This window comes from Psittacula echo, assembly GCF_963264785.1.
Source record: "Psittacula echo genome assembly, chromosome: 4".
Lineage (NCBI taxonomy): Eukaryota > Metazoa > Chordata > Aves > Psittaciformes > Psittacidae > Psittacula > Psittacula echo.
In genome coordinates, this window is record NC_137738.1 from 81,239,453 (window position 1) to 81,266,719 (window position 27,267).

Genomic DNA, 27,267 nt, shown 5'->3' on the forward strand with positions numbered 1-27,267 from the left:
TGGTAACTCAAGTAGGCTTAGACATCTGATTTTTGCATGCCTAAAGCTAAGTAAGACACTCAACTTCAGTAACTCTTTGTGCTTTATAACTGGTGCTTAACTGAACTGAAGGATTAGCTCAAGATAGAGTCATCGGTGTCTGAAAACATTAGTTCAACTATTCTATATCACATATCACCTTCTTTGTACCTCAGTTTGGTTATTTACTATTGTTGTTATCCTTCAAGGGAGAAATTTGTATTAAAGGGAGATTTGCATACTGGGAATGGATGATGGAAACAATAAGAAAGGGAAAAAGTAAACGAAAGGTACCAACAGAATCATTTTGCGTCGTGTGAAAAGGAAAATTAGAAAGCAATATACTAGGAGGTTTTGTATGAAAAGTGTCAGCTTGGATCTTGGAGGTAGAGGATGAAAGGGAAATTCAGACAGCTATTACTTACTGCTTGCAGTAAGGTTAGAAGAAACAGGTGAAGTGGAGACTGCTATGATCACTGAGAAGATAGTGAAAGTGTTTGAGCTACCTGCAACGGATAACCTGTAATATAAAGGTTAGAAGGAACAGTGGAGATAGAACTTCAAACACAGGCAAGCAAAATATAAGATCTGGAGTTTACCTATATGTGGAGAGGAGAAAATTATAGGCAAGTCGTAGACTCACAACTTCTCTGTCAGTTTTGGTAGCATCACAGGGAAGAAAGAAGAGAACAGGCATTCTAAACTGTATTTTATTCTTTGCTGTTCATTTTTATTTAAGCACTTTTTTTTTTTCTTCGACTGCTGTTTTATAGTTAATTATTTTGGTTGAAATTATCCCAAATTAATGACAAAGGAGATCTTTCAGTGAAGTTATGCTTCCTTCCATGGCATTTACCCTGGATTACCCTTTCAGTTACTTTTTTTTTAACATGTCAAGAATGCTAAATATGAAGTGGAGATGTAATATACAAAATTTTATTTGATATGTGTTTTGATAAACTAAGAATTTGTGATATGGGTATCATAAACAAAGTTATTAGTCAGCATTCATTGTGCACCTGGAACTCACACTGAAATCTTCTGGAGTCCTCATCTCACCAAGTCTTTATTGTCTTTATTTAATGTCTTGGAAGGAAGTAGGTGGAGAGACCAAAACTCTACTGAAATTAGGGACTTGCCATGGAGACCATTCCACTGACGACTGGACCATATGGCTGAGTCTGCTGTGCCTGGGGTAGTCTGAAGGTGATCGACAGTGACTTGCATACCTGCTGATGCCCATTTCCCTTCTGGATTGTGTGGCAAGGCATTGGCAGTGTGGGGGGCTGCAGAGGTGACCTCTGTAAGGAGAAGGCAAGCCAGTTCCAGCCAGACCCACCTCTGGCCAGAGCCCAGTACATCATCCTGTTGTTGTTACGTGAAAACAAGCTTTTCTTAACAGCTTGTGTGTTCAGGTGCCCCACTATCAAACAGGGAAGCCAAATGGTCCAAAGTCTAGTATCCACAGGCCAGTGGACAGAGATCACATGGAGCCTGGATACAGGCAGTATCCTAAGAAGGAATTAAAAAATTAAAGGAGGTGGGACATTCTCTCTTTCTTGGACATTTATTGCCACTTCTTTATTCTTTATATTATCAGTTATAATTCCACTTAAGGGAAGAATGTGGTTAACATGGATGATAGGAGAAACTTGTAGTTTCTCGCTGCTCGTGTGGTGAGGGACGGAAGCACTAGTTCCCTCCGAACTAGGGTTGAGACATAGAGCATTCACGGAATGTGGGTCAACAACAGATTCATTGCGCAGTTACAGTTCCTTATATTTGCCGCCTAAGCACCTCCCCAGAGTCAGCTGGTTCCTATCCCTCCTAGCAGCTTCCCATCCATGCACCAATCCCTACAAAACTCTCTAGGTTATTTTATTTTCATCTGTAGTCAGTTCAGGAACGAGATAACCCTTACACATAGCTAAAGCAAGTGTAACAGAGAAGAAGTTTGAATGCAAATGGAACTTCTGAAACTGAAAACTCTTGACAAATCTGATCTTTGGTGTGTGTATGAGGTCTTAGGTGTACTCACATGTATAACTGCACTCATTTAAATTATTGTATTGGCTTTAATGTGATGTGTCAGAAGGGCAATTCGTTGTCATTGTGCTTACACTGACCATTTATTCTATTGCATATTCTCAAAAGATTTCATAATTTTTAAATAAGCATTTGGAAAGTTGGGAGATTTTCCTGCAATTGTTGGCTCCTACTGCCTTTTGACTTCAGTGCTACATGATAGTACACATATATTTAGTTGGCACTGGTAAAAATACATAATGATTATTGCATGTTCTATCTTCAAACAAGCTATAATCTGGTATGCTGCGATCCACTTCACTATCAGACCTAATAAGAAAATATAGTACAGATAAACTTTAATTTGGCTTGACACTTGAAACTAAGAAGTTGTAAAATGTGTCTTTGGTTTTTACTAGGTATGAAAAAAAAAAGATCTCCAACTAGCAATGAAATCATGCTTGATGTCATTAGAGGTCTATATTTCCTGTCTGACAGATTTTAATGCCTTTTTTTTTTCTTTTTTAATGAGGTATAAGGTAAAATTCAGAAAAGCATCTCAATGGCTTTGAAGACTAAGTATCACTGAAAGTCAATTTAACTTTATAACTTTTGAAAAATGAACTTACAGGAAAGTTGTCTTTGTCTAGTTGGCTGTAAAAAGATGTGGAAGCAAATCTGCTCTCTACTCTTTTGACCAGAAAAAAAATAGTTTGATGAATGTAGCGCTTCCCACTGTTCAATAAACTTAAAGGTGTTTAAATCAAAGCTTCCTATCATCTAAGTAGGTTAAGTACAATTAAACAGACTAAAGTAACACTATTCTTCTAACACCACAGATGAAAAGCCCCCAACACTCATTGTCCATATACATGACCATATGGCAAGTTTCAAAAGCTACCAGATCAGGATTGCTTGTGAGTGAGGATGTTTCAGATTCGTCTTGAAGGTACTTTACGAGAATACACCTATCAATCACCAGTCTTCTCTCTTTTTGAATGAAGGGGCACTAGCCTGGCTTATTCTAATGAACAGAACCATAGAAGCATGATCTGAAGATAGAGGCAATCTCTCAAGCAAGACACTCCTGAGCGGTGTTGCAAACAGTATGCCATTTCTTGTTACACTGTTAAAAGGGAAAGAAGAAAAGCTATTCATGCAGTAAAATGAACGGGGGTAAATTATTAACAAAATATCTTAGTTCTATCCTTCTATTTGTTTTATTTTAGGTTGGGGTTTTTTTTTTGTGTGTGTGTGTGTATGTGGTTTTTTTTTTTTTTTTTCAGGAGGACTTATGTCTTCCTTTTATCCCCACACCGAATTTGTAGTAAAAGCTGATTGCCAAGTAAGCCTTTCAATTTTTCTATCAGTCTTCTCTGCTTCTTAAGTGTTTCACAGGTTTGCTGAAATCAACTGTTCTCCTGCTGCTACTCTTTCTCAGCAGGGAACTTAGTTCTCAAGTATTTTATTCTCTCCCTCCAGAAATCCTATAGAATAACACATTGGTCAGTGACATTCTCTACATATTCTTGTAAACACATGTAGTCTCTCAATTATCTGCATGCTGAGTGGAAATTGTGTAAAGGTTGCCTGCATATATCTTAGGATTTTGAAAACATCACAGACCAAATATCTATGCAATGGCTGTGCGATGTCTTCAGAACCTGTGGATGTCCTTACAGAGTTTCTGTCTTGATTTTTACCTTTCTTTGCTCTTTCATTCTCTGCTAAGAAAAAAATTACAAAAAATTATCCAAACACCACAACAAAAAAATCTTGAGATTAACAATAGCAGGTGACTTACAAGTTTATTATTCCAGCAACTATTTGTTTCATTAGAATTTAAAGTTAGCAGTCTCACTGCTTAGTACTAAGAAAGAATTTCACATGGGGATTGTACATAACACACCATGTTGTGTGGTTGACTGTTTCCTCTTGAGGTCCCACAAATGAAGTTTTAACATCTTAAGATGAGTTAAGCATCTTTTCTTTACCCTCAAAATCAAACGATGTTACTAAATTGTCTGGGGAAAATGCTGGATAAATATAAACTATAGTAAATGTATACTACAAGCTAAATTCTAATATAAATCATTTTTGTTTACTCCAAGTGTACACACTTTAATTGCACAGTAGCTTTAATTCCGTGATGTGGGGCCGTGGGGGCTGCAGAGAGCTACTCCTGAAGGAGCAGCCAGGCATTCCCCGGAGGCGATCGCCCCTTCCCCTCAGGGCCACGGGGCACCAAGCAGCAGCCGTGGGCGGACACGTTCCGTTTGGGGCGCTGTTGAAGCCGCCGTGCACGATCGCTGATGATCTGATTACATCCCCGGCGGAGACGCCGTCTGGCAGCTCCAGCACCGGGGCAGCACCCCGTTACCGGAGAGCTGGCGAGCCGAGGAGCGCGGCGGGGCTCGGGAAGGGAGCTCTGAGCTTCGTGGGGGTCGCCGGGGAGGGAGGAGAGGGGGCAGCAGCGCGCAGCAGTGAGCAGCTCCGCAGCTCCGGCCCCGCCCGCGGCTTCAGCACCATGGACAGCGCCCAGCAGCCGGGCGGCGCTGGACGGGCGGGTGAGGGTCCCGCGCACGCAGCGGCAGGCATGGCGCCACAAGAGGAGTGCACGGCGCGCCCGCCGGAACGCGCACCGGGTGGCACACGCCGCCTCGCGGACACAACACGCGCGCAGCGTGGGCACCAGGGCCCACGCAAGAGGCAGCGGCCGTGCACAGGCGGAGGCGCGCGCTGACACAAGCGCAGGGGCACGAACCCAGGCGCAGCCGCAACACCCAAACTCGCGCCCCGGCACGGCAAGGCACACAGCACACCCCACCGCGCGCACTTTCACGTGCCGCGCGACACGCGCGCCCGGTCTCCCGCGGGCACAGTCACACCTGCACACCCGAGACCACACGCCAGGCAGAGGCGCACCGGCCGCTGAGCCGCACGCAGGTACACCCGCACACCCACTACCCTTAACGCAACCCGCCCCCCACCCGCCTCCACGGGGCGAGCCGCTCACCTACAGCCTATGGCACAGCGGGTACCCCGCGTGAGGCCCCGCCTGCCGGGGCGCAGCTGCCAATGGGAGCGTCCGGAGGGCGTGGCGCTCCTGGCCCCGCCTCCTTAGTTAAGGCCGGCCGTGGGCGAGGGTCGCTCAGTGGCGGGAGGCGGGGGGGTGAGGGTGTAAAGGCAGGGGGAAGGCGCCCCGGCAGTGGCGGACGTCGATTCGCGCACGGCCCCCCCTCCACCCAGCTCCCGCGCGGCGCGAGGGGACGGCGGAGGCGGCGCCGGCGCCGCTGAGGGCAGCGCCCCGCCGCGGGAGTGGCGAGCGGGCGGGTGGCGCACCTGCGAGCGGCGAGACGAGCGGGGCGGGCGACGAGGAGCCGACCGGAGGCGCGCAGCGAGCCGGCGGCCGCGCAGCCCGGCCCGGCGTGCCCAGGCGCCGCGGCCACGAGGCGATGGAGCACGAGAAGTACCTGCCCGAGCTGATGGCCGAGAAGGATAGCCTGGATCCCTCCTTTGTTCACGCGATGCGCCTCCTGGCAGACGGTAAGGCTCCGCTCGCCGCGGCCCAGCGGCTGCCGCCGCCCCGCCTCTGCCCCAGTCCGGGGCGCTCCGCGGAGCGGGGGCCACCCTTCGTGTCGGCGCACGGCAGCCCTGGCCGGGCGTAAGCGTGGGAACTCGTGTGTCCGTGCTGGCGTCGGACCGGGTGGCGCGGCCCCGCTCCCTGTAGCCTCGGTGCTGAGACGGGCCCGCGAGCGGGGACCTGGCCACGCGTGGACGTGGCAAGGCGCGGAGCTGTCCGCGGCCGGGCAGCGGCAGTTCGTGAGGTTTGTGTGGTCCCGGACGCCGAGCCGGGCTTGTCGCTGGGGGAACCCGTCAGACGGGGCTCTGCTGCGGCCGCCTCCGCTGGCAGCGAGCTTGTGCCTCTGCTCCCCGCTTTGGGAAACGGGTTGCCCTGGCTGCTCGATGGCGGTGCACCGCCTCCGCTGTGCTTGGCTGGCCGCTGCGGGAAGGGCTTCCGTACTTCACGGTCTTACTTAGACAAAGGCAGACGCTGGTTTCTCATTAAACTCATTATTTCTTCTTTCCCATGCTGAAGTAATGCGGTCTACATGGTAATGCTATTGTGCCGTTAACGGGACACTTCTAGTTGACTGTGCAATGTCAAGCATTGATGGGATATGGCTTATCAATTTCATGACACTGTTTCATCCAGGACATTGAGCACTTTCTCTTGGTATCGTTTGAGGATCCAGAATTTACTGCTTGTAACATTTTGTTGCTCATCGTAATTTACTCTGCTTTCCTTGCTTTATGTGAGCTAGTTCTGCTGGAGATTCTTGAAAAAAAGTTTATCATTTAGTATCTTTCTGTAACTACTCAACATAGTTATTGAGTGCAGGCCTTGTGGTACAGCATTTCAGCTCCTGCGGAAGTGTAACCCAATAATTTCTATTTATACTTCTGTTTCTTCTGAGGTATATAATAGTAACCTCAAGAATCCCTGTTAAACTTGGAATGTAATGTAAAAAAGTATTAAAGAACAGTACATAAATGAGGACAACCTATCAAACGCTTGAATGAAGCTAACGCAAGGAAGTGTATGGTTAGGCCCTTGAGAGAGTCACAAATTGAAATAAATGCACATTCAGAGGTGGTGAATAATTTCCAAAGTTCTGTTATATCTTAAGGAAAATCATAATGGATTAAAACTTGGACTGGCAGCAATAATTGTCTATGTCTTGTCAGCAGTCTATGTAATTACTATTGACTGTGAATGAAGATACTGAGTCCAGGTTTTGTTTGAGTGCTTCTGTTTGATAGCTTGGAAATTCAGTATGAATACCGACACATTTAGCACACTTTTGTCATAGCTGCCTTGCTGCTGAAGGGGCAGCCGCGGTACTTTTCACAGTTGTTTTTCTAATAAGCGTATGACAAAGAAAGCCCTTATTGGAGAGATTTATTTTTTGCACCTTGCAGTTCGGTCTTTTCCCAGAGGGGGGAGGTATCTACTGAGAGTGTGTGCTTGTATGCATGGGGAAGGAGGAAAATGCGTGAAGGACAAAATCGAAAGTGTGCAAAGTGAAGTTAAAAACGGGGAATAAAATAGGTGTTTCTAGGAATCAAGTCTGTGTGTAAATTGTATTTTGGACAACTGAGATCGAATAAATGATTAGTTTTCTCATTCTTTCTTAGTATAGCGAGGACTGTATGTGTTTTAGTGGATTTTTAAAAGGTGAAGGTGAGTTGCCTGTAGGGAATGCTAATGTCATATTCACACCAGATACCTGGCATTATCTTTCAAAACACCATCTGTCAAGCTTTCTAGAGATTCATTTTGGAGCCTAATATATGATGGCTATTAAAGCAATTTCATTAAGTTTAGAGTATAGCTACTTTAAGGAAACAAGAATTAATGTACTTGTTGCTGCTGGATATAAATAGAGGGGAAATGTATAGAACTGGCAGATTTATTTTTCTTTTTGAATGCCCAAAGAACATGGATCTGTGGTGCAAGGATCTCCGTAATGTTGCATTTCTGGCATATGTCTGAGACGAAGCACTGCTTCCCTACTCTGGATTTCTTTTCTTTAAAATGCAATGTATGCTCAACTACATATATAAAAATAGTGGCTAGGTGTTATTTTTCTGGTATACTAAGCTTTCTTGATTGCCAGTAGGTTTTGTGTAAAATGCCTAAGTCTGAATTTGAAGGTTTCTGCTTTAGAGTCAAGAGCCTCAAGCATTCATGCTGACTTGAAAGTGCTGTGATTTTTTCATGTGTGTTGCTAGAACCTGAGGTTGAGGAGAGACATGCTGCTGTTTGAAGCTGCAGATGGGCACACAAGTAATAGGCATTCCAAAAATATGTTTCAGTTTATGATGCTGGATTTTTTCATAAAGATATGACCCCATGTTTTTCTCTGTTGTTTTTTGTTGTTTGCTTGATTTATTCCTTTTCCTTGTCTGTTTTGGTGTAGTTAAGTAATTTGTTGCCTTTAAAATAAGTTATGTTTGTAATATAAAGGTCTATGTCCTACAGGCTGACCTGTGTCAGGTACATGCTTGAATTGGTAGCTGTTTACCCCTCACCACTGAGGGATCAATAGAAATTATTTACTTTAGCCATTATTTGGGCTAGAGCCTGAATGGTGCAATGTGTGGTGAAACCCACAGAAAAGGGAGGTTTCCTGTGGCAGAGAGTTTGCATACTTGCCAAACAACACAAAGAAAGATGAGGAATGTGTATCTAAGACGTGCAAGTAGCATCTGAGATACAGAGTGTGAACACATAAACAAACAATTTCTCTTAAAAAAAAAAAAAAAAAAAAAATCAGTGAGGGGAACATGTGGTGGATTCCGAAAATCAACCTAATCTCTAAATGATTAATATAGTGCTTTAATTGGAAGATATTTTATTTCCCCTTGAGTCATTACCTGTTTCATACAGAAGTGGTTCCTACATGATTATTACACTACTAGAAATGGAAAATCCACCTAAGTCATGGAATCATAAAATGGTTTGGGTTGGACATCTAAGTTCCAAGCTGCCTGCCATGGGTAGGGACACCTCACCTCATATGTTAGAATATTATACTATTGTTATAGTATAATCAGCAATGAAAACAAAAGACCTGTTCTAATAAGTAGCAAAACTCTAAAGAACAGGCAGAGAGCTTTTCTGTATTAACTGAACTATTTTGTGTACCAGGCTTTACAGTCACTGGAAGGATTACACTGTTCCATGGATAGTTGTAAATGATTTTACTATAAACTGGTTACAGGTAGTTATTTTCTTAGGTAAAATTGTAGTGCTTCTAGCCAGGTGATACCCTGATCAATGCATGATGTCAGATAAGGCTTGATCAGATGAAAAATACCAGAAGTGAAGAGCTTGTTGTTGAGCAGGGCGTTTTTGTATTTGTGTTTATGCCACAGCACGCTGTAAAGTTCCAGTGACAACTGAGAGGTTCTCTATTCTAGAGCTACTTCTTACCATGATAACTAATGAACTGCTTATGTGTGTTATTTTTGCATGTATGTAAATATTAGTTTGCATTAGGTGTCTATGATTATGAATATAAATATGAATGTGTGACTTTAGCAGTGAAGATGTGGATGACATAGAAAGCTACAACCAGCTAGAACTGTTTGGGAGTTCAAAACTTGTTTTATATGAGTGTTATTTTTAATAAGTTGAAGTGTCAGCTAATTGTCTATATACTTTTGGACCAAACAAAATTTTATGTATGTCTGTATATTTATATGTGTGTGGGTTTGGACTTCTTACATACTATATTATTAAAGCTAGCTATGCGTTTTGTAATATAAACATAAAGAGCTATTGGAAGAGCTGGCCAAAGTAAGATCAGCTCTCCCCATGGAAATATCAGCATTACTTGGGTAATGAGGTAGCTAATTTCTCTATGTAATGACAGTACAATTGACCTCATACTTTCATTTGGCATTTGGAAGGCAATAAGAATCAGGCCTTTAATCTTAAGTCCTTAGATTATTCCACGTGGCATAGCACAAGTTTGTTAAACCTCCAGTCATGTCAATTAGACTCATATGGCTCAGTGTCATAAAGCTCCTTGTAGGACAGGGCATGATCATTCAAAATCTATATAATTACTTAGCCTTTACACTCAATAAGCATTAGTACAGTCTTTCATACAAGCATGCGATAAATGTTCCAGTCTGAAAACTGTTGATGTAATGCAAATTTATTTTGTTTCATGTTCAGGATTTCAACTAATATGTTGGCTTATGTGGGTTTTGGATTTGTTTGGACTTCTAGAGATTCATTTGTTTTTCATATAAGAAGGCAGATTTAATTAATAAGTGTATGTTTCTATTAAAACCCTGCAATAATAATAAGATTGCTATATGAAAATTATTTGTCTTGGCAATTTGGAATATGACAGTCATCCTTGGCCCAAGATGTGAAAGCTGTTGGTCAAGCCTGTGTCCTGCTAAAGTCAGGCCTCTGCTACTTTTTAATTTTTATAAAATTTTCCATTGAAAACTACTTGAGAGAATATACTTACAAAATAGATTAGACAGCACAAACTGATACATTAGATATTAATATTAATCTGTGAGCATTCACTTTTCTGCTTATAGTTTCTTTTTTGCTGATGTTTATATCAGGTGAGAAGAAATCTGTGTTCACAAAATAGTTTCTATTAATCATTGTGATTGTGCACTTTGCTGTCCCAAGGAATCCAGTGTAAATAACTGGAAGATTGACTTGGGAAACACCCTGATGTTTAAAGCATGTATTTTAGATACCTTGGTTTCATTAGAAACTAGGTTTATGTATCTGTCATTTGGATCCTTTTCAATAAAAAAGGCGTAATATCTGTGCAAGCTGTAGATGAATACAAGGTACTTAAAATTTCCATAATGCAGTGATGTGCATTACAAACCTGGTTGAAAGCTGACTAAAGCTAATGGGAATCTCCTGTTGCCATTAGCGTGCTATCAGGCAGTCCTTACACCTTACACAAATATAATATATTGACTGATGTAGCTAATATCTTTGTAATCATGAAAATCAGGAGAATATACTGCAGGTTTTAGAACAGAGTTTTGATTTTATTTATTTATTTTTTTTTTTAATACATCTGTCGTGGTTTAAACCCAGCCACACCACTCGTTCACTCACTCCCCCCCTTCCTCCCCCCACTCCCAGAGAGAAGGGGAGGAGAATCAAAAGAATGTAACTCCCACGGGTTGAGATAAGAACAGTCCAGTAACTAAGGTGTAACAGAAACCCACTACTGCTACTGCCAATAACAATAATGATAAGGGAAATAACAAGGGAAGAGAATACAACACCTCACCACCTGCCGACTGGTAACTCACCCCCACCCAGCAGTGAACTAGCCCTTCCTGGTAATTCCCAGTTTACATCCTGGGCATGATGTGCTGTGGTATAGAATACCTCTTTAGCTAGTTTGGGTCAGGTGTCCTGTCTCTGCTTCCTCCTGGCTTCCCCTCCTCCCTGGCAGAGCATGAGGCTCAGAAGGTCCTTGGTCAGACTAAATGTTCTGACCAGGAACTAAAAACATCGGTTTTATCAGCGCTGTTCCCAGGCCGAAAGTCAAAAACACAGCACTGCACCAGCTACTAAGAAGGAGAAAAAAATAACTGCTACTGCTGAACCCAGGACAACATCATGCTGTGAGAACATGGTATGTGTTCATAATCTTAGGAAGTGCTTTTGCTTTGCAGAATGTGATGCAGATGGATCCCAGGTGATAACCAGATTTAGGGAAAACAAAAAATACTAGAAAATATTACTATAATAATGCTATAAAATGTTAGAATGAATATAACAAAGCAACCTTTGTAAATGTTATGACCCTAAGTTGTTAGTCATAAAAGGTGGGCTTGCTTAAGAGCAGAAAAAAAGAAAGAGATTAAAAAGAAAAATAATAAAAACCTCTCCCTTTCAGGTATCTGAAGCAGCTTAGGACCATTTGATCTGCAATCTTAGAAAACATGTATTTTGAAACAGTAAATTTTCTTGCAAAGAGGGAATAATATAAATGCATTAACTGAAAGTTAGATTCTGATACTCTTGTGTGGTTCACTCTTTAAATGGTGCTATTTGAATCTGTGGAGCCTGCTTAAGGCACAGTTCAGTGCAAATAGTAGAATTTAGTACCTACTGTTAAAGGGAAGGTCAAAGGCATTTGCAGAGGCTTATCTCGATGGCCATGGCCTCATCAACAGCGTGTGCTGTTTTTGGCAGCATGAATGTTTTCTTGGAAGGAGAAGTATTTTTTATTTTTTCTGGGAATTATTTTAGTAAATTTCTTTCATTCTTAATCTCCTTAGTGTGTTAATTCAGGGGACACCTACTGTAATCATCCATCTCTTCCCTTATGCCTCAAAAAAAAAATAAATATATATATATCAAAGAATATATATCAAAAGCTGTTGGAGGGTAATCTGCCAGCTATTACATACATATATATGTATGTATGCATATACATATGTAAAAGGTGGGTAGTTGAGTAGAAAATCTCTGTCCACTGTTAGCTTCCCCAGCACTGAACACCTGTGTAATGTGTAAAATAGAGTGGCCATTTCTAACCAGGAGGTGGCATGATTGGGCTCCATATCCCAAAATAGAACTTCATTTCCTAGCACCTTCTGGGAAAGGGCTAGTCTGCCCTAATAGATACATCCAGTTTTTGTGCACCAGATGCATGGTTTTTCTCCTTTAAGCAATATGCAGACAGTCTGATATTGTCTGATGACCAGATTTTCTCTAGCATGCTGGGCTATTGAATAGTCTATAAAATTTGATACGATCAGTAGTGACCAGTGCATAAGTCAGGAAAGGCTGAATATCCACCTAGCTCACCAAAGCAATGCCATAAGAGTGAAATGGTTCCTCCATGACATCTCAGGACACAGGTTTCGAGCTCAAAGTATGAGATGTGTTGGGTCTTATTTTAGAACACAAAAATATAGCTGTTGTTTGGTAGTTCCTCTCCAAGTTTTATTAAATAGGAGCATATCACAAACTGTGCCTTGCAGCTGTTATGGAGGCTAAACATACTGCCTAGATGAAAAAGTGTTTTCTTGACCTGCAGGGTCACTGCAGTTACCTGGCACTTTGGTTCAGGGTAAGAGTGCCTTTTCAAAAACAAGCAAAAAACTGTTTTAGTTTAAATCTCATTTCTTCAACAGACTGCTGAATTTGAAGGAAAAATGGTCATGGCTGACCTCAAACACACGTATTTCTTTTAAAAGCTTTTGAGAATAAATAGATGTTTTCCTCAAGAATTTGAGGTGTTAATGAAGCGTGCATAATAGAAAAAAAAAATGTGAAGGTGTGCTTTCATCTTTTCTTCATGTTGCATTTTTCATTTCTTGGATCTATATTGTAACACAGGGTTAGGAATATCATTGCTCCGTATCAGAATAAGTGAGGAAGCAGAGAGGTTTTAAAATGAAGTAAGTGAAGTAGGGAACCTTAATGATGCTACAGTGCAGTCTTTGGCTGTATAAACAAATAAAGACTCTGCAGTCTGACCAGAGAAATGGAACATGTTGATACTCTGGTAACGGTCTAAGGTGCATAGTATATGGAGTTTTGACCTGTTTCTTCCTTGTACAATATACCTTCAGTGAATACATTCTAAAACTTCCATCTGCAAGATGTAGACTAATGCTGATTTTCATTCTAATCTTTGAGATATCTAAGTGAAAAGTATTTTGTAAGAAACATGTATTACTACTTCTAATACAAAATTACTCTTTTTAAATTTGCAGGCAAAAATAATCCTGGTTATTACAGTCCTCTGTAAATCCTGTCATATTTTAATTAGAATCCTGCTGGAAATGAGTACAGCTGTTTCCTTATCCTAAAAAGGACTAGAACTAATAAAAACTATGAAGAAAAGTTAACTAAGGCTTTCAGCAGATTAATAACTCCACTCAACCCCCCCAAACCTCATGGAATAACTTATGCCTGTTCCTGATTTTACAAGTTTTGCTGTTAAAATGGAATATTTTAGTTTCAATACTGAAAAATTTATCAAGTGAAATTATTGTAATGTTATTATTGTGATGTTGAAGATCATCCACATTTAAATAACGTAATACAAAGTTTTGATGATTGCCTGTGCTGTAACCAAAGACATCTTTAAAACTTCAAACACTCAGCTGGAAATGGGTATTCCTGTTTGTTCTTGGGCTAGCATGATCCAAAGCCTAAAAGACACAGGGCAGGCCACTGCTGCCTTTGAATTTCTCTGTATGTGCTGAAGTGTTCATCAGATGCTCTAGTGTCTGTTTCTTGTAAAGGTTACATCAAAAGATGTAAACCTCAGAAGCTTTTGATTTATAAAATACTTTGAATTTTGGGAATTGATGTAGCTATTGGGAAAAGTAATACTTCATGCTGGTCTGTAAGAGATACCTTAAAATCTGCATTCCTCCTTCTTGGCTCTGCTTTGGAGCTGGAAGGAAAAGAATTCTACTACTTTGATAATGGAAGCAGTTTAGATTTGCTAACTGGTGAAGGCAGTCTTCAGCAAAAACAAAAGCAAGGATCAACTCCCCCGGCTCATAATCTATTAACTTCCAAAGAGCAGCATTACAGATTGGAGAAAAAATAGTTTTCCTGGGAGGTGTGAGCATTGAAAAAAATCAAATCCTCTCTTTGCATGTACCCCTAGTTTAATGTTCCCTATGATTCAAACGTATGTTTCAAAGCTTGAAGTTAAAGAACTTGCTATGAAATCAGGGACTCTGTGTGTATGTTTTGAAAATGGCTTGTGGAAAAATTGCGAGTTACTTTCTTGTCTTTCATTGTGTAAATTTTTATGCTCTATATTTAGTATAATGTAGGCTCATATGACTGATTTTTCTGAGTATTTTTAAGCAGATCAATTTCTTGCCTTTTGTCTTGAGATTGCAGTAAGAACTTGGTGCCTTTGGGGGTTGGGCCACATATCCTCTGGGGTCAGAGCATGAGTTCAGCTGGGGAAAGAGTGAGACATTATTTTTGCTAAATACTTAGGACTGTGCTAATTTGCTGCAGCTATGAAGCTGGCTCCCTGACTTTCCAATTTGCAACTTAAATTGATTTTTTTTCCCAGTTCTGCTGAAATGAGCATCACCAAACTCTGAAGTGATTTACTGTCTTTGAAGTTTGAAGAGTAAATTAAGGAATGATGAAGTGAAGGAGAATTCCAAGAGACCTTTCTCCCTCCCTGTATTCAGTTCAACAGGAAAATGGAGAGCTAATTTTGGTAAACAGTACTTATTAGCATGGTGTATCCATAGGACTGGAGAGGTATCTGATAGATGTGGCCTTCTCACAGATGCATACTTGCATTTATTTCACTAATACTTGTATGCAAAGTAGTGGGCTTTACTTTAGCTCATTGTAAAATTTAGAAGTTCTTATACTCATATATTCATATATTTATCTTCATCTACATCTATTTATTGTTATGTTCAAAAGCCACTGATGAGTAATCTGCCATGCTTAATTCTTACATTATGTGGACTTTTTTTCCAGATCCTACACATTCCTATTTAACAATATCATTGTTCTGTCTCTGTAAATACACTATTGCAGAATGTCCTTTAATTTGTTCTAACTCTATTTTGTTCTGTGGGGGACTTCGAGATGCTGCATTGATACTGTTACTGGGGTGGTTGGTTTGTTCTTTGCTTGCTGCAAATGGTTCAGTGTAAACACGAATGGATCAGATTGTGCAAAATCCCATAAGAAATGCTTAGTTACTAGTGGAAAAGGAAAAGCATCCATAAGACACCAGGGCATGTGGGAAAACAGGTGCTCACATTACTGATTTTGTTACTCTTCTTTTTTTCTGGAGGACTAAACTGTGAGGTAACCTGGATATGTAATAGTTCATGTTGGGTTGTGCATGACAAAAAGGTGTTTGTACAGAACCAGCTTGTTAGAATACACAAACCATCTGTTCATCATGAAAATACTCCTGCTGCCTGTCGTGGTTTAAGCCCAGCCAGCAACACAGAACCACGCAGCCGCTCACTCATTCCTCCCCCCCTTCCTCCCCCAGCTCCTGGAGGGATGGGAAGGAGAATCAAAAGAATATAACTCCCATGGGTTGAGATAAGAACAGTCCAGTAACTAAGGTATAACACAAATCACTACTGCTACCACCAATAATAATAATGATGAGGGAAATAACAAGGACAGAGAATACAACCGCTCACTACCTGCTGACCGATACCCAGCCTGACCTGAGCAGTGATCTAGCCCTTCCCGGTAGCTGCCCCCAGTTTATGTAGTGGGCATGACGTGCTGTGGTATGGAATACCTCTTTGGTTAGTTTGGGTCAGGTGTTCTGTCTCTGCTTCCTCTCGGCTTTCCCTCCTCCATGGCAGAGCATGAGACTCAGAAAGTCCTTGGTCAGAGTAAACATTACTGAGCAACAACTAAAACCATTGGTGTTATCAGCGTTGTTCCCAGGCTGAAAGTCAAAAACACTGCACTGCACCAGCTACTAAGAAGGAGAAAACTGACTGCTACTGCTGAACCCAGGACACTGCCCTACAGTGTATGAACGATCAGAAATTATATGTCAGGTGCAAGGGAGAAAAGAAGACTTTTTCCAACTGCTGCAAAGACTGAGATAATGTTTTATTTTGTTTTGTTTGTTTTTTTTTTGTTTGTTTATTTTTATGATCAGATGACAATACCAAGTTTTGGCTGTAACTTTCCAGTTCTTGACAGTTCACCTCTGTCTCTTCTCACAGCCCTTAAAGTTTTTTTATAGACAATGTAAAACTAGAATGGAGAGAAGGACGACTAGGGAAAAAGTAACAGAAAATGAAGGAAGGGTGGAAAAAGGAGAGGAAAAAAAAGTGAAAGATTATAAGGGACAGAAAATGATTCAGAGAAAAAGATTAATGAAGAGAAGAATTAAATTCTGGATTAACAGGTGTAAAATGTTCTGTTTAGGTCTAAAACTGATGAAAGCTTGAAATATTGAACCTTTAATAAGGACTTCTGGAAGCTTTTAATGAAGCCTTATTTAGTTAAAATGGCTAGATAAAAGTAGCTGCTAATAAGCATTTGAAAATGCTGTTACTTAAGAAAAATCCAAATCAAGTTCAGCTCTTCCCAAAAAGCTTTTGTGAACAGTTATATGATTTTGATACTTTTCTGTTTTATGTGATCAGAGACACACTATACATGTCTACTGTATATATTAAATTATGCAATAATTAAACACAACCATCTATTATCTGTGATGCTACCCATTTTGTGCTAAACAGCAATAGAGATCTTCCTTGTAGTGAACAGATAAATATGGAGTTTCTGTCTTTGGTTTTGTAATAGAGCCTTCAGACTCTGAAGTGTTCTAGTGCTATGAGCTTTGAACTTGGACTTTTATTCATTTATATCAGTGGTCTTATTACAGATGAGAGAGACTGTCCATGTTCTGCCGTATCAGTGCTGCTTTTCCAGGTTGTTCCTTTGCATTGCCTTCCCCTTGTAACTGATGCCTCCCTCAGCCTTTCTCTAAGCAGCCAGTATAATTGGTGAACTTCACAACCTCAGCCACTTTCATTCTGTTTTACACTCTTCTCCTGTCCTCAGAAGCAATGTGAAGAGGAGGAGGTGTTTTGGTTTTATTTCACAGGAGACTTGAGCTGAAAGTAAAGGTGGCAGCTTTACTGGAGAAGGATGTCAGAAACGTTGAGTGGAAGGCGTTATCGTGGGAGAAATGGCAAGTAACTGGATAGCGTATGTTTAGAAAAGGGGAAAATTGTTTGGTGAGGGAACTCAGAAAGACGAAGCAGAGTACATGGAAGATGTCAGAATGAAAATTAAATTGGATACTTTATTTCTTGTTTAAAGTGCATAATTTTGATCAAAGTGATATACTTCACTTGCTACATGTTCTACTTATCCATGCACACAGATGAGTAGTTACTGGGTGTATACATATTTTTTTAATACCCTAAAACAGTGGTGCATATAATACAGTAGCAGTAAAATAGTGGACTATCTTATGGAAGAATCTTTACTTCTGTCATTTGATTACTCATGTTTTAGGCCATAACCGTGTGTCTGCCCCAGTGTGTGGATTATTCAGGGTAACACTGCTAAGGCTGCTTTGAAAAGATGATGGTATTCTCCAGGTGATGGATACTTCAAGGCACACTGTTCCAGGACTGGTGACTGCTGTATATCTTGCGTCCATAGAGATATACTTAACTCAGGTGATGGAATTTCCGAACATTCTGATGTATCCCTATATTAAATGTAATTAATCTTCCGATAGAAATATGGTTCAAAGTACGTGAGTATTACCACACCTAGAATTATTTAATAAGTTCTCAGGGTGAGATGATGGTGAGTGTTTTGTCCAGCCTTCTGGGGTTTCACAAAAGAAAGGTTAGATATGCTGAGATTCTACTGAGAAGATGTTCAGCTGTGGTGTCTGCAGCAGATGAGAGAGCAGAAAACTTCAGTGATGTGAGCACCAATTCACAAGCAGCAAACTGTCCTTTGTCTTTAAAACAAATTTCTGTGCTATTGGTAAACTGCAAAAAAAAAAAAAAAAAAAAAAATTAGAGGTGATAAAAAACAGCTTCAAACTGCAAATCATAAAAAGATTACATAAAGCAATGGATTAAAAAAGGGGTCTTGAGTGGCAATTTCAAGATAAGATTGTTTTGCATATCAATTTTTGCATTTTACAGGCTTGCATGGTGAAAGAAAACAACTGGAATGATTCTAATTGAGTCATTTAAGCTTAAATCAGCATTAATTTTCTCATCTTACGTAATAAATGTAATTTTAAAAAATATATGCACATTTCATAATGCATTGGAAGGCTGTGGTACAACTTACTGTAAGGCTTTTCTGGCTAGCTCTAGCACTTGCAGTAGTGCTCATTAAATGGTAATTCAGGTTCATTCACTGGTTTAAAAAAACTACTAGAATGAAAATTAGGAAAAGATACAATGCAGTAAGATTATTCTCCCCACCCCCTGATTGCTTAGTGGATTCTACTCTAGATGTCAGAAACATGAAGTGTTGAAGTGTGTCATCTAACTGAAATTTCAGGTAAAATGTTTGTCTTCCTGTTGCTAGCACTGATGTGTAGATGTGTGCTGCTTGTGTCTCATGAGGCAGGTGTATGCCTGTGAAAGCACTGCAGTCTTACTTCCCCTGTTTGTGTAGGTCAGTCTACCTTTTGGAGTTGTTCTGCTAACAGGCAGGGTATGCTACAAAACGACCACACACTAGCTGTTTAATATGCGCAGATTATTAAACAAGCACATAAAGCAAATAAACACATTAAAGCAAACAAGCACAGTAACACAGATCAAGTATATATCTATATATGCATATAGGAAACTAGCACTATGAAGCAGGTCAGAGATCTATATATAGGGAGTAAATTACAGAGGAAAATTAGCAATGCATCGAATCATTACTGCTTAGAGAGAACAGAGATTAAAAACAAATACATCACCAATTACCACCAAATCATCATACAGGCCCGCACTTCAAGCTCGGAAACCCCGTTGCAGCCGATGCCAGGAGTCTCAGGTAATTGGGAAAGTTCCTATTGCGGTCTGTCCACCCATAGGTGAGGCTTCAGATTTGGCTACAAGAGGATTCTGCTTTTATACCCTTGGAAAAACAACTGGCTTTATGTCAGGTCTGTAACTGTTTACTCATGGGGTCCTGCAGTTTCTTATGATCTCTCTGTTGTCTGCGCTGAGAGTGTTGGCCAGGTGCCCTGATGCGGCCAAGTATGGACAGCTCCACATCTGTGTTTTCCTGCCTCTTTCTGACAAACAGTCACAGTGAGCATAAACATATATACTACACTGAATACAGTTGGACAAAAACGTATACTTTATGTCTCTGTCATTAGTGGGAATCAACTCTCAGCTGTGTTCCCATCCATAACAGGCATATAGTGCTACTCTCCTCCCTTTCACATGTTTTCGTTTGTTTCTCAAGAAAACAAGGATTTGGTATAGGAGAAGTAACGGGTTAAAACTGAAACAGGGAAAGTTTAGATTGGACATAAGGAAGAAATTCTTTACTGAGAGGGTGGTGAGGCACTGGAATGGGTTGCCCAGGGAGGTTGTGAATGCTCCATCCTTGGCAGTGTTCAAGGCCAGGTTGGATGAGGCCTTGGGTGGCATAGTGTAGTGTGGGGTGTCCCTGCCCATGGCAGGGGGGTTGGAACTAGATGATCTCAAGGTCTTTTCCAACCCTAACTATTCTATGATTCTATATTCCATGTCAGATACAGCAGATTAATAAACTAAAACAATTGATGTGGAAGATCATATTACACATAATAGCATCTTCTCCTTGGTTATTTCAGGTAAGGGAGAACAGTCATCTAGAAAAAAAAATCCAAGTTCTTGCAGCTTTATGGTTTAATTTCTCCTGCCTCTTCTCTCTCCTCCCTCCCCCCCCAATCAACATAATCATAATTTTGCCCATGGTATTCCAAAGAGGTGATTTTTTTTTAATGTGACAACAGTAAGGGTGTTTTTCCATTTGACTTTATTTTTGACATGGGCTATAAGCCTTAATGTTTCTCTCAATGCAGATATTAGGTTGATAAATTTTAATGAATGTTTCATAATCTGTCATTGTGGTTATGTTCATGTATGCCTTCTAGCATATTCTATTTAGAAATCATGATCTTGGAAACTTAGACCAAAATTTTCTTTTATACCAAGGGCTTTACCTGAAGTCCGTAAAGTGCTTGGCCTTAATGCTTTACCTTAATATAGCAAGTGAAAATTTATTCATCCATCTTGTGATAAGCATTCCCTTCAGTAACACTGAAAGTATGAGTCCCTGTTTTATGTGAAACAACATTATATATGGCTTTTGTTCCACTCTGTTTTTCATCAAATTCTGAAGAATTGTAGCTGCCAGATCTTTCCAGACTGGTTTATGGTCACTTTTAGCTCAGATTGCATTGAGAACATCTAGTTTGATATTTGTGTTTCCTGTTCAATCCTATTTATGCATAGTAACAGTTTTTATTACATGCAAAGTACAAAAGCTGTTGACCCTTAAACTGTTGTAGGTGGGCTAGTTCAGTACATTCCAAGCTGTCATGTGGCCATTTTGGTCATGTTTATTTTGCAATACTTAGAAAATTAAGATTGTTTTACTACATGATTTCTTTTATTGTTACTTCATATTTAGTTTTTCTTGGTTTGTACTTTGGGCAGGACTGGTAATAGTTGGTTGCTTCATACAGTTGCGCGAGGTGGGATTTTGTTACATGGTTCACTGTCCCACAGCACTTCTGTACCTTTCCATTTGTGTTGAAGGCCACATAGCTGAATTATTGTCTGTTAGTATCTCTGTTTAATTTACTGTGTTAATTTTTCTCCTGAATGTGCTACATTTGTTTCTTGAGTCTTAACCCAGATCTACGACTCTTCTCCAGGATGGTCCAAATCTTTGAAGTTTTGTGTAGTTCATCTAAATTTTATTGTCATTGGTCTCGAGAATGGATCTTCCTGGGAGATAGCAATGGGTGTATTGTACCTAGGGTCGTTGCTTACCACATTATGTAAGTTCCATGGTCTTTTTATTTAACTTCCACTTTCCTCCAGTGTGAAGTTTGGCCTCTATAGAGCTCCTTCTTGTATGTACATTCCAAAGTGGGTGGATTTGTTTATATGCCAAATTCAAGCTATTTCATTGAAAACTAATGCAAAGTCTTCAGACAGTTTTTCTGAGTGTCTTTCCCCAGACTTGAATTTGTTTTTCTCTTACCCTGTGATGGTTAATCTTCTTACTGTTGAAAAACATGTTCTTTATCCTTAAATAATATTCCTGTTCTATACTGTCAATGTTTTAGCAGTGTAGAAAAATATAACTGGATATAACTAGACTTTAGTAATTTTTTTTTTTTATTTTTTTATTTTATTTTTAAGCAGGTTCCTGTTTTCTTTCCCTTGCTAAAGTAAAATGAAAACTATAAAAAATGTCAGGAATGCCTGAAGATGGGATTTGGGGGGCTATGAGCTCACTGACATTTTATGGGGAAAAAGCCTACTTCAAAATCGTTTGACATTCTCCTGGCACTATAAAAAGCACTGAGTTCTATCAGAGTCTAGGAGTGGTGGCGTTAGGTATGACAGTATTTAAGAAGATAATAAATGTCAAATAAAAAATAATGAGTTCATATGTTGCTTAGCTGAGAACAGAAGGCACAGATAAGAAAACCTGAGGCTTTCTGGTAAAACTAATAGGAAAAAAACTTGACCTTTTCTAAAAGATGCCACTAAATTTCCTAAGGAGGAAAGCCAGTGAAAAGCTGGTTATTGAGTGTCTGCTATGTCAAACTTGTCAGATGTCACACCAGTGCAGTAAGGAAGAAGCTTACATGTGAATGTTTTAGCAGCGTGTATAGGGTTTGTGCATAAAGACTGTACTAAAAACTGAATTGGGACTCCAAAGTAAAATGGCTAATAAATGCTAAATTGCTTTTCCAAGTGGCTTATTAAAAATGGTATCAAGTAATGAAAGTATATCCCTAAGTTGGAAAATTACATAATTCTTCTATTACTCTAAATATTTAGCTATGTTGTGAAATTACACAGTACTGCTCAGTAAAAGTAAATTCTCTTAACTCAAACTGCTGAGAATATCTGCATTACATTGCTTCTGCCTTCAACTAAAGTTTGCACACCATGCTGCTGCCAATAGTATCAAAGTGATTTTTAGATTTTGGAAGACTGAAGTGTTTTTAAGCAGCTCACTTGCCAAGACATGAAGTTTTGGATGCGTCTTTCAACACCAGCTTTGTTCACTAGTTCATTATTTGGGAATATGATTTCAACCATTACTGATTGTTATTGTGTGTTCATCTTAGAAGCTTTCAGTCCAGACAGCAGCTTGGTATCCGTTTTTTTTTCCATGGAAAAAGTGAGTGAATTAAGGTAAAACTGTCTCATAATGACCTGTGAAACATCTCTGTTGCTGATAGTATTCCATAAGGTACTTTTTAATCTAGCTGACAAAAGGCCCTCTGAAATTTAGTCCCTTATTTGAATGCTGAGTAGTGTCAATGCCATTACAACCTCATGACCTCTGAATTCTATAATTTCATCATCTCTTGTGATTTCAGTGTTTATAGCCTGAGGTGCATGGACTGGGAAACGATGCTTGGTCTAGAGGCATGTCACAGTACTGCCAGGATAATGATCTTACCCTGTTTAAAAGTTATTCTAAAAGAAAACCAGTGCCATTTTACAGTAAAAGTTTATTGGAGACCTTTAAAAAACGATTTTCAGGTGCTCGCTAGTCTTGGTTAAATGAGCTTAGAATTAGGAGTCTTGTAGGATGAGAGTGTTTCAGTACTTAAGCAAGCAGAAATCCAAAGATGAACCTATCATAAGCATATTGCTATCACTTTAATCAAAAAACCTGACAACAGCCCTGTGGAAGTATAGAATTAAGCAAGTACTGTGAGTAAATTGCATGAACATCAGTCTGAGAGCTGATGCAGCACGTGCCTCCTTGAGAAAATCTAGGAGGACATGTTTGAGGAGCATAGTTACTGTTTGTGAACAAAAGAAGTATTATTCAGGGGCTGAAATAAATAATCTCTTTGACTGTTGGTATTGCTTCGTTTGAAATGGCTGAATAACCCATGGCCACTAACCATTTCTTTTGAGTGCCATCCTTCTAATGGAACCTTCCTCAATGGGCCTCTTGGGTGCAAAAGCCCTATAGTGCTTTCTTCCTAGGAACTAATGTATGAAAGCCTGTTGCTTAAGCTGCATAGTGGATGTGGGGGCGGAAATTCTGGTATTTGTTATTTGAGAGATACATATATATATATTTGCTATATACATATACACATTTGCATAATCAGTCAGTGTTTTCCACCTTTTAGTGGGGATATTGCACCTAGAAGTTATGAAAGAGAAAGTAAATATTAATTAAGAATCCTTTTTCATAGTTCTTGCACTTCTGAATTGTTGTCCTATGCCTTGTGGTGCCCTTGTCTCACTTAGATTGCAAGGTTTAGGAGGCAGGTGTGAGGTACTGTGTAAATACAGTGTTGTAGTACATATAGATGGTTTTTGTCGCTTATTGCTTGTCAGGAAACTGATCACTGCAAAACTGCTTCTTGTAAATTTCATCAGCAAGGTTTGGGGTGCGTTCTGGAGATGCCCCTGTCCAAGTGTCACTCTGTTCATATTACCTGCTCATTCAAACTTTCAGTTTGGTTGAGAGCTCTTCTCTGTGGACATGTCTGTAAAAATGCTTTCCATTGCCATCTGTAACAGGTCTGTTTGGTAACCTTTGGTCTTTTCCAGTCAAGTGTTGAACCCATCATCTTTCCAACTGTTCTCTCCATTGGAAGTTCTCCTTGATTATTTCTGCAGGTGTACCAACGAATAACTAGTGCATCCTGGTCTGGATAGGAAGGCCTTCCTGCTCTCACAATAGGATCTAGACTGCACTGTTCTTTCTTTTGCAAAATAATATAACCCAGTCATTTTTAGTGTACCTCTTGCAACACCATTATCTTTTCTAAATCATTTCTTTGTTTCTTAAATTGCAAACTGCTTCTGCCCGCTTCTGACTTTATTCTACCTTTTGTGCACCCTCACATTCTATTTTGACTTCAACAAATGTCAAACCCATTAAGTTGCAAAGCATGTATCTTCATCGCTCTTTCATCATCCTTCTTGCTTAAATTTTTGCAGATGATGTACTAATTTCACAACCTCATAAAACTAAACAAAGATACAGTAGCAGCCTGCATGCTTATCAAACGTACTTCTTTAAAACCAGCATCTTGGTTTTTGTGTTTGTTTTTTTTTTTTCAAATTAAACACTGATATATTCAAATTACTAATTTACAGGGTTGCAACGAAGAAGACTGTAAGTGGATAGGCAGGAAGTGGGGGGGAAAAAAGGGAGAGTGCTGGGCTAGATAGTATCAGTTTCCTTTTGAGGAAACAAAAGGTTTTGAGCAGAGACAACCAGCATGTGTCTGAGGCATCAGAGCTTAGTTGAATGGATGCCCTGAGGAGTAAGTCCATGTAAATTGACTTGTGTGACTAAACAGTATGTAAAGAAAAATCTACAAAATCTTAAACCCCTATACTGGTAATCAGAGGTGTGAAATGGCAGTAGTGGGATAGACTGCATTATCAGTGAACAGGTACAACAGATAAGATAGTGCCAGCCGCAAAGTTTAGGGCAAAACAGGGTTTCCGTAAGGTTGTAGAAGCAGGAAAGTTTTTACATGTGTGTTTTAGTGTAATATGATGAAAGCTGTAGGGGGAAAAATACTTGCATCATCAGCAGGAAGAGTTCTGGAAGTGCATCTTATCACGCTGAGAAAATACTAACAGTGCTATGCAGGGGCATACCACACAAATATACACCTGGCATGACTTGTTCTGGCTTTTGTCAAGCAGCATACACTTTTCTTGAAAAATATTTCTTTGCTGCTATTAAATCCTGTCCATGATAAGTTAACAACATGACACTATCTCTAGCTAGATCATTTATGTTACCTTGTTGGCTGTTAATCACAGCTCAATATTCCAGCTTTCTTCATAATAGAATTTTTTCTTTTTAATTAACTATGATTTGTCAGGTGGTTGTTTTATAACACCTATTCCTGGTGCTCTTATCTTGCTACCACTACTTGCTCTTTCAGTGATAAAGGGCAATTCATGGAAGATTTACTGAGGACCCAGCTGGGAATCTTCTAGCACCGGACTGCCATGTGCATTTCTTTATTATTGACTTGGTATGGCTGCTACACAGCTCCCTTTCAAGAAGGGTTTTGTCTGGCTCTGTATTTTTTGCTTTGATATTACATAATGTTTGGTTAGGTGTTTTTGTTTTTTTGGTTTGTTTTTTTTTTTTTTTTTTTAACCCCACAGACTCTGAAAACATGGTCTTCTCCAAGAGTTTAGTTTGGTTTTATTAGAACATTTGCTGTTGATGGTCAGGCTAAGAGCATGACGACAGTAATCTACTTCTTAAACATCTGATACAGAGCATGTACATTCACTTGACACTGTGACATCACTTTTCTTCCAGAACTATACAAAATGTGAAATAGGAGGAAGTCTTCAGTCATATAATACAGGATGCTAAGGTAAGTACCAAGTTATACTTTCAGAAGCCAAGCTTCAACAGTAAGGAATGCAGTTCTTTTCTGTTTTTAATTTCACCGTACCACTATAGTACAGCAGTCCAGGTACACAATGTCCACTGCTTGTCCCATATACACTGAGCAGATTACTTTGTCATAGAAGGCTGTCAGGTTTGTCAAGTACTATTTGCCCCTGATGAATCCATGTTGGCTTTTCCTAATCATGTTCTTGATTTGCCTTGAGATAGCCACCAGGAGGATTTTTTTCCATAATATTCTCAGGGACTGATGTAAGACTGATGAGCTGATAATTTCCTGCATCCTCCTTTGAGCCCTTCTCGTAAATGGAAGTGACATTTGCCTTCTGGGTAGAAGTGTTCTGGGTCATGCCCTGACCTCCACGACTTCTCAGGGGTTACAGAGAACCAGCTCTTAACACCCTTGCGTGGATATTGTCAAGGCTGAGGGATTTGTAGGGGTCAAGCTCCTGTAACCGTTCACGTATACCAACTCTTCCTTCACTGAGAGTGGGTCTGTCTTTTCATCAACCTGTGTTTTTGTTCCCAAGGCCTGGAGCCCAGCAGTGCTGATAAAGACAGAGGTGAAGAAAATGCTGAGAACTTTTTGCCTTTTCAATGTTGTTGGTGACATTCACCTCCTGCTTAATAAAGGACCATTATTTTCCTTCTGTTTCTGCTTGATGTTTATATACCTGAAGAACCCAGGACACTTATTTTTGATGTCTCTGGCCAATTTCTATTTGAGCTGAGCTTTCACTTTTCTAACTGCATCTCCGCGCGCCCTGTCAATGTAGTATTCAGTGGGTGTTGTTCTCTTTTCCATCTCTGGCATACTTTGCTTTGAGCAGACTCAGAAGCTCACAGTTAAGCGAAGGGGATCTTTTGGTCTGCCTACTTGCCTTGCCTTTAAAGGGGATGAACTGCTTTTGTGCTTCCAGGAGAGCATTCTTGAAAATCTCCTAGCACTCATTGTGTCCATTAGCTTCCATGGAAGCTTCATATGGAATCCCTCCCTCAGTAAATACCACTGAGAAAAGTGTTATGAATAACTGATTTTTTTGTGGAATGAAGAATAAGCAGTAAGCAAAAGACAGCAGAATATTCGCGCTTGAAATAGTAAGAAGGTATAGAAGATTTACAGGAAATACACTTGCTCAAGGAATAGACAGATCAAAATGGCATGTCCTCTAATAAAGTTCTGTTATTGCAGTACTGTGAAGCTGTTTCTTTTTTCTCTTTCACAGCAAATCTTAAACAAGAGTGTGCAGAAATGTTGGGCAGCTGAGTGTTGGACTTAGTGAGCAACACAAAAGGGAAGCAAGGGAAATGAAAGCAGAAAAATTGTAATGCCACTCTGGGTCAACATCATGGGGATTAAATTCCAAGGGAACTGTGCACCATTGTGTAAAAAGCCCGTGCTCTGTAAAAAGCCTGTTCGTTACATTGGGATGAAGAGTGGACTACTCCTGGAAGTCTGTAGACCAAATAAAGCATCACTTCCACTAACACATGCTATTTAGGACAGTTGTATTAATATG

At 40.1% G+C, this 27,267-nt stretch overlaps 1 protein-coding gene across 1 annotated transcript in view; it reads left to right on the forward strand.

Annotated features, from left to right (window-relative positions):
- Nucleotides 1–5,498: 5,498 nt before the first annotated feature.
- Nucleotides 5,499–27,267, forward strand: part of KHDRBS2 (KH RNA binding domain containing, signal transduction associated 2) — a gene marked incomplete at both ends in the record, with an annotated part of 351,174 nt that continues 329,405 nt past the window's right edge. Inside the window, one exon of the mRNA XM_080615761.1 lies at nucleotides 5,499–5,589. Coding sequence (XP_080471887.1) covers nucleotides 5,499–5,589 — 91 coding nt within the window. The remainder of the gene's footprint in view (nucleotides 5,590–27,267) is intronic.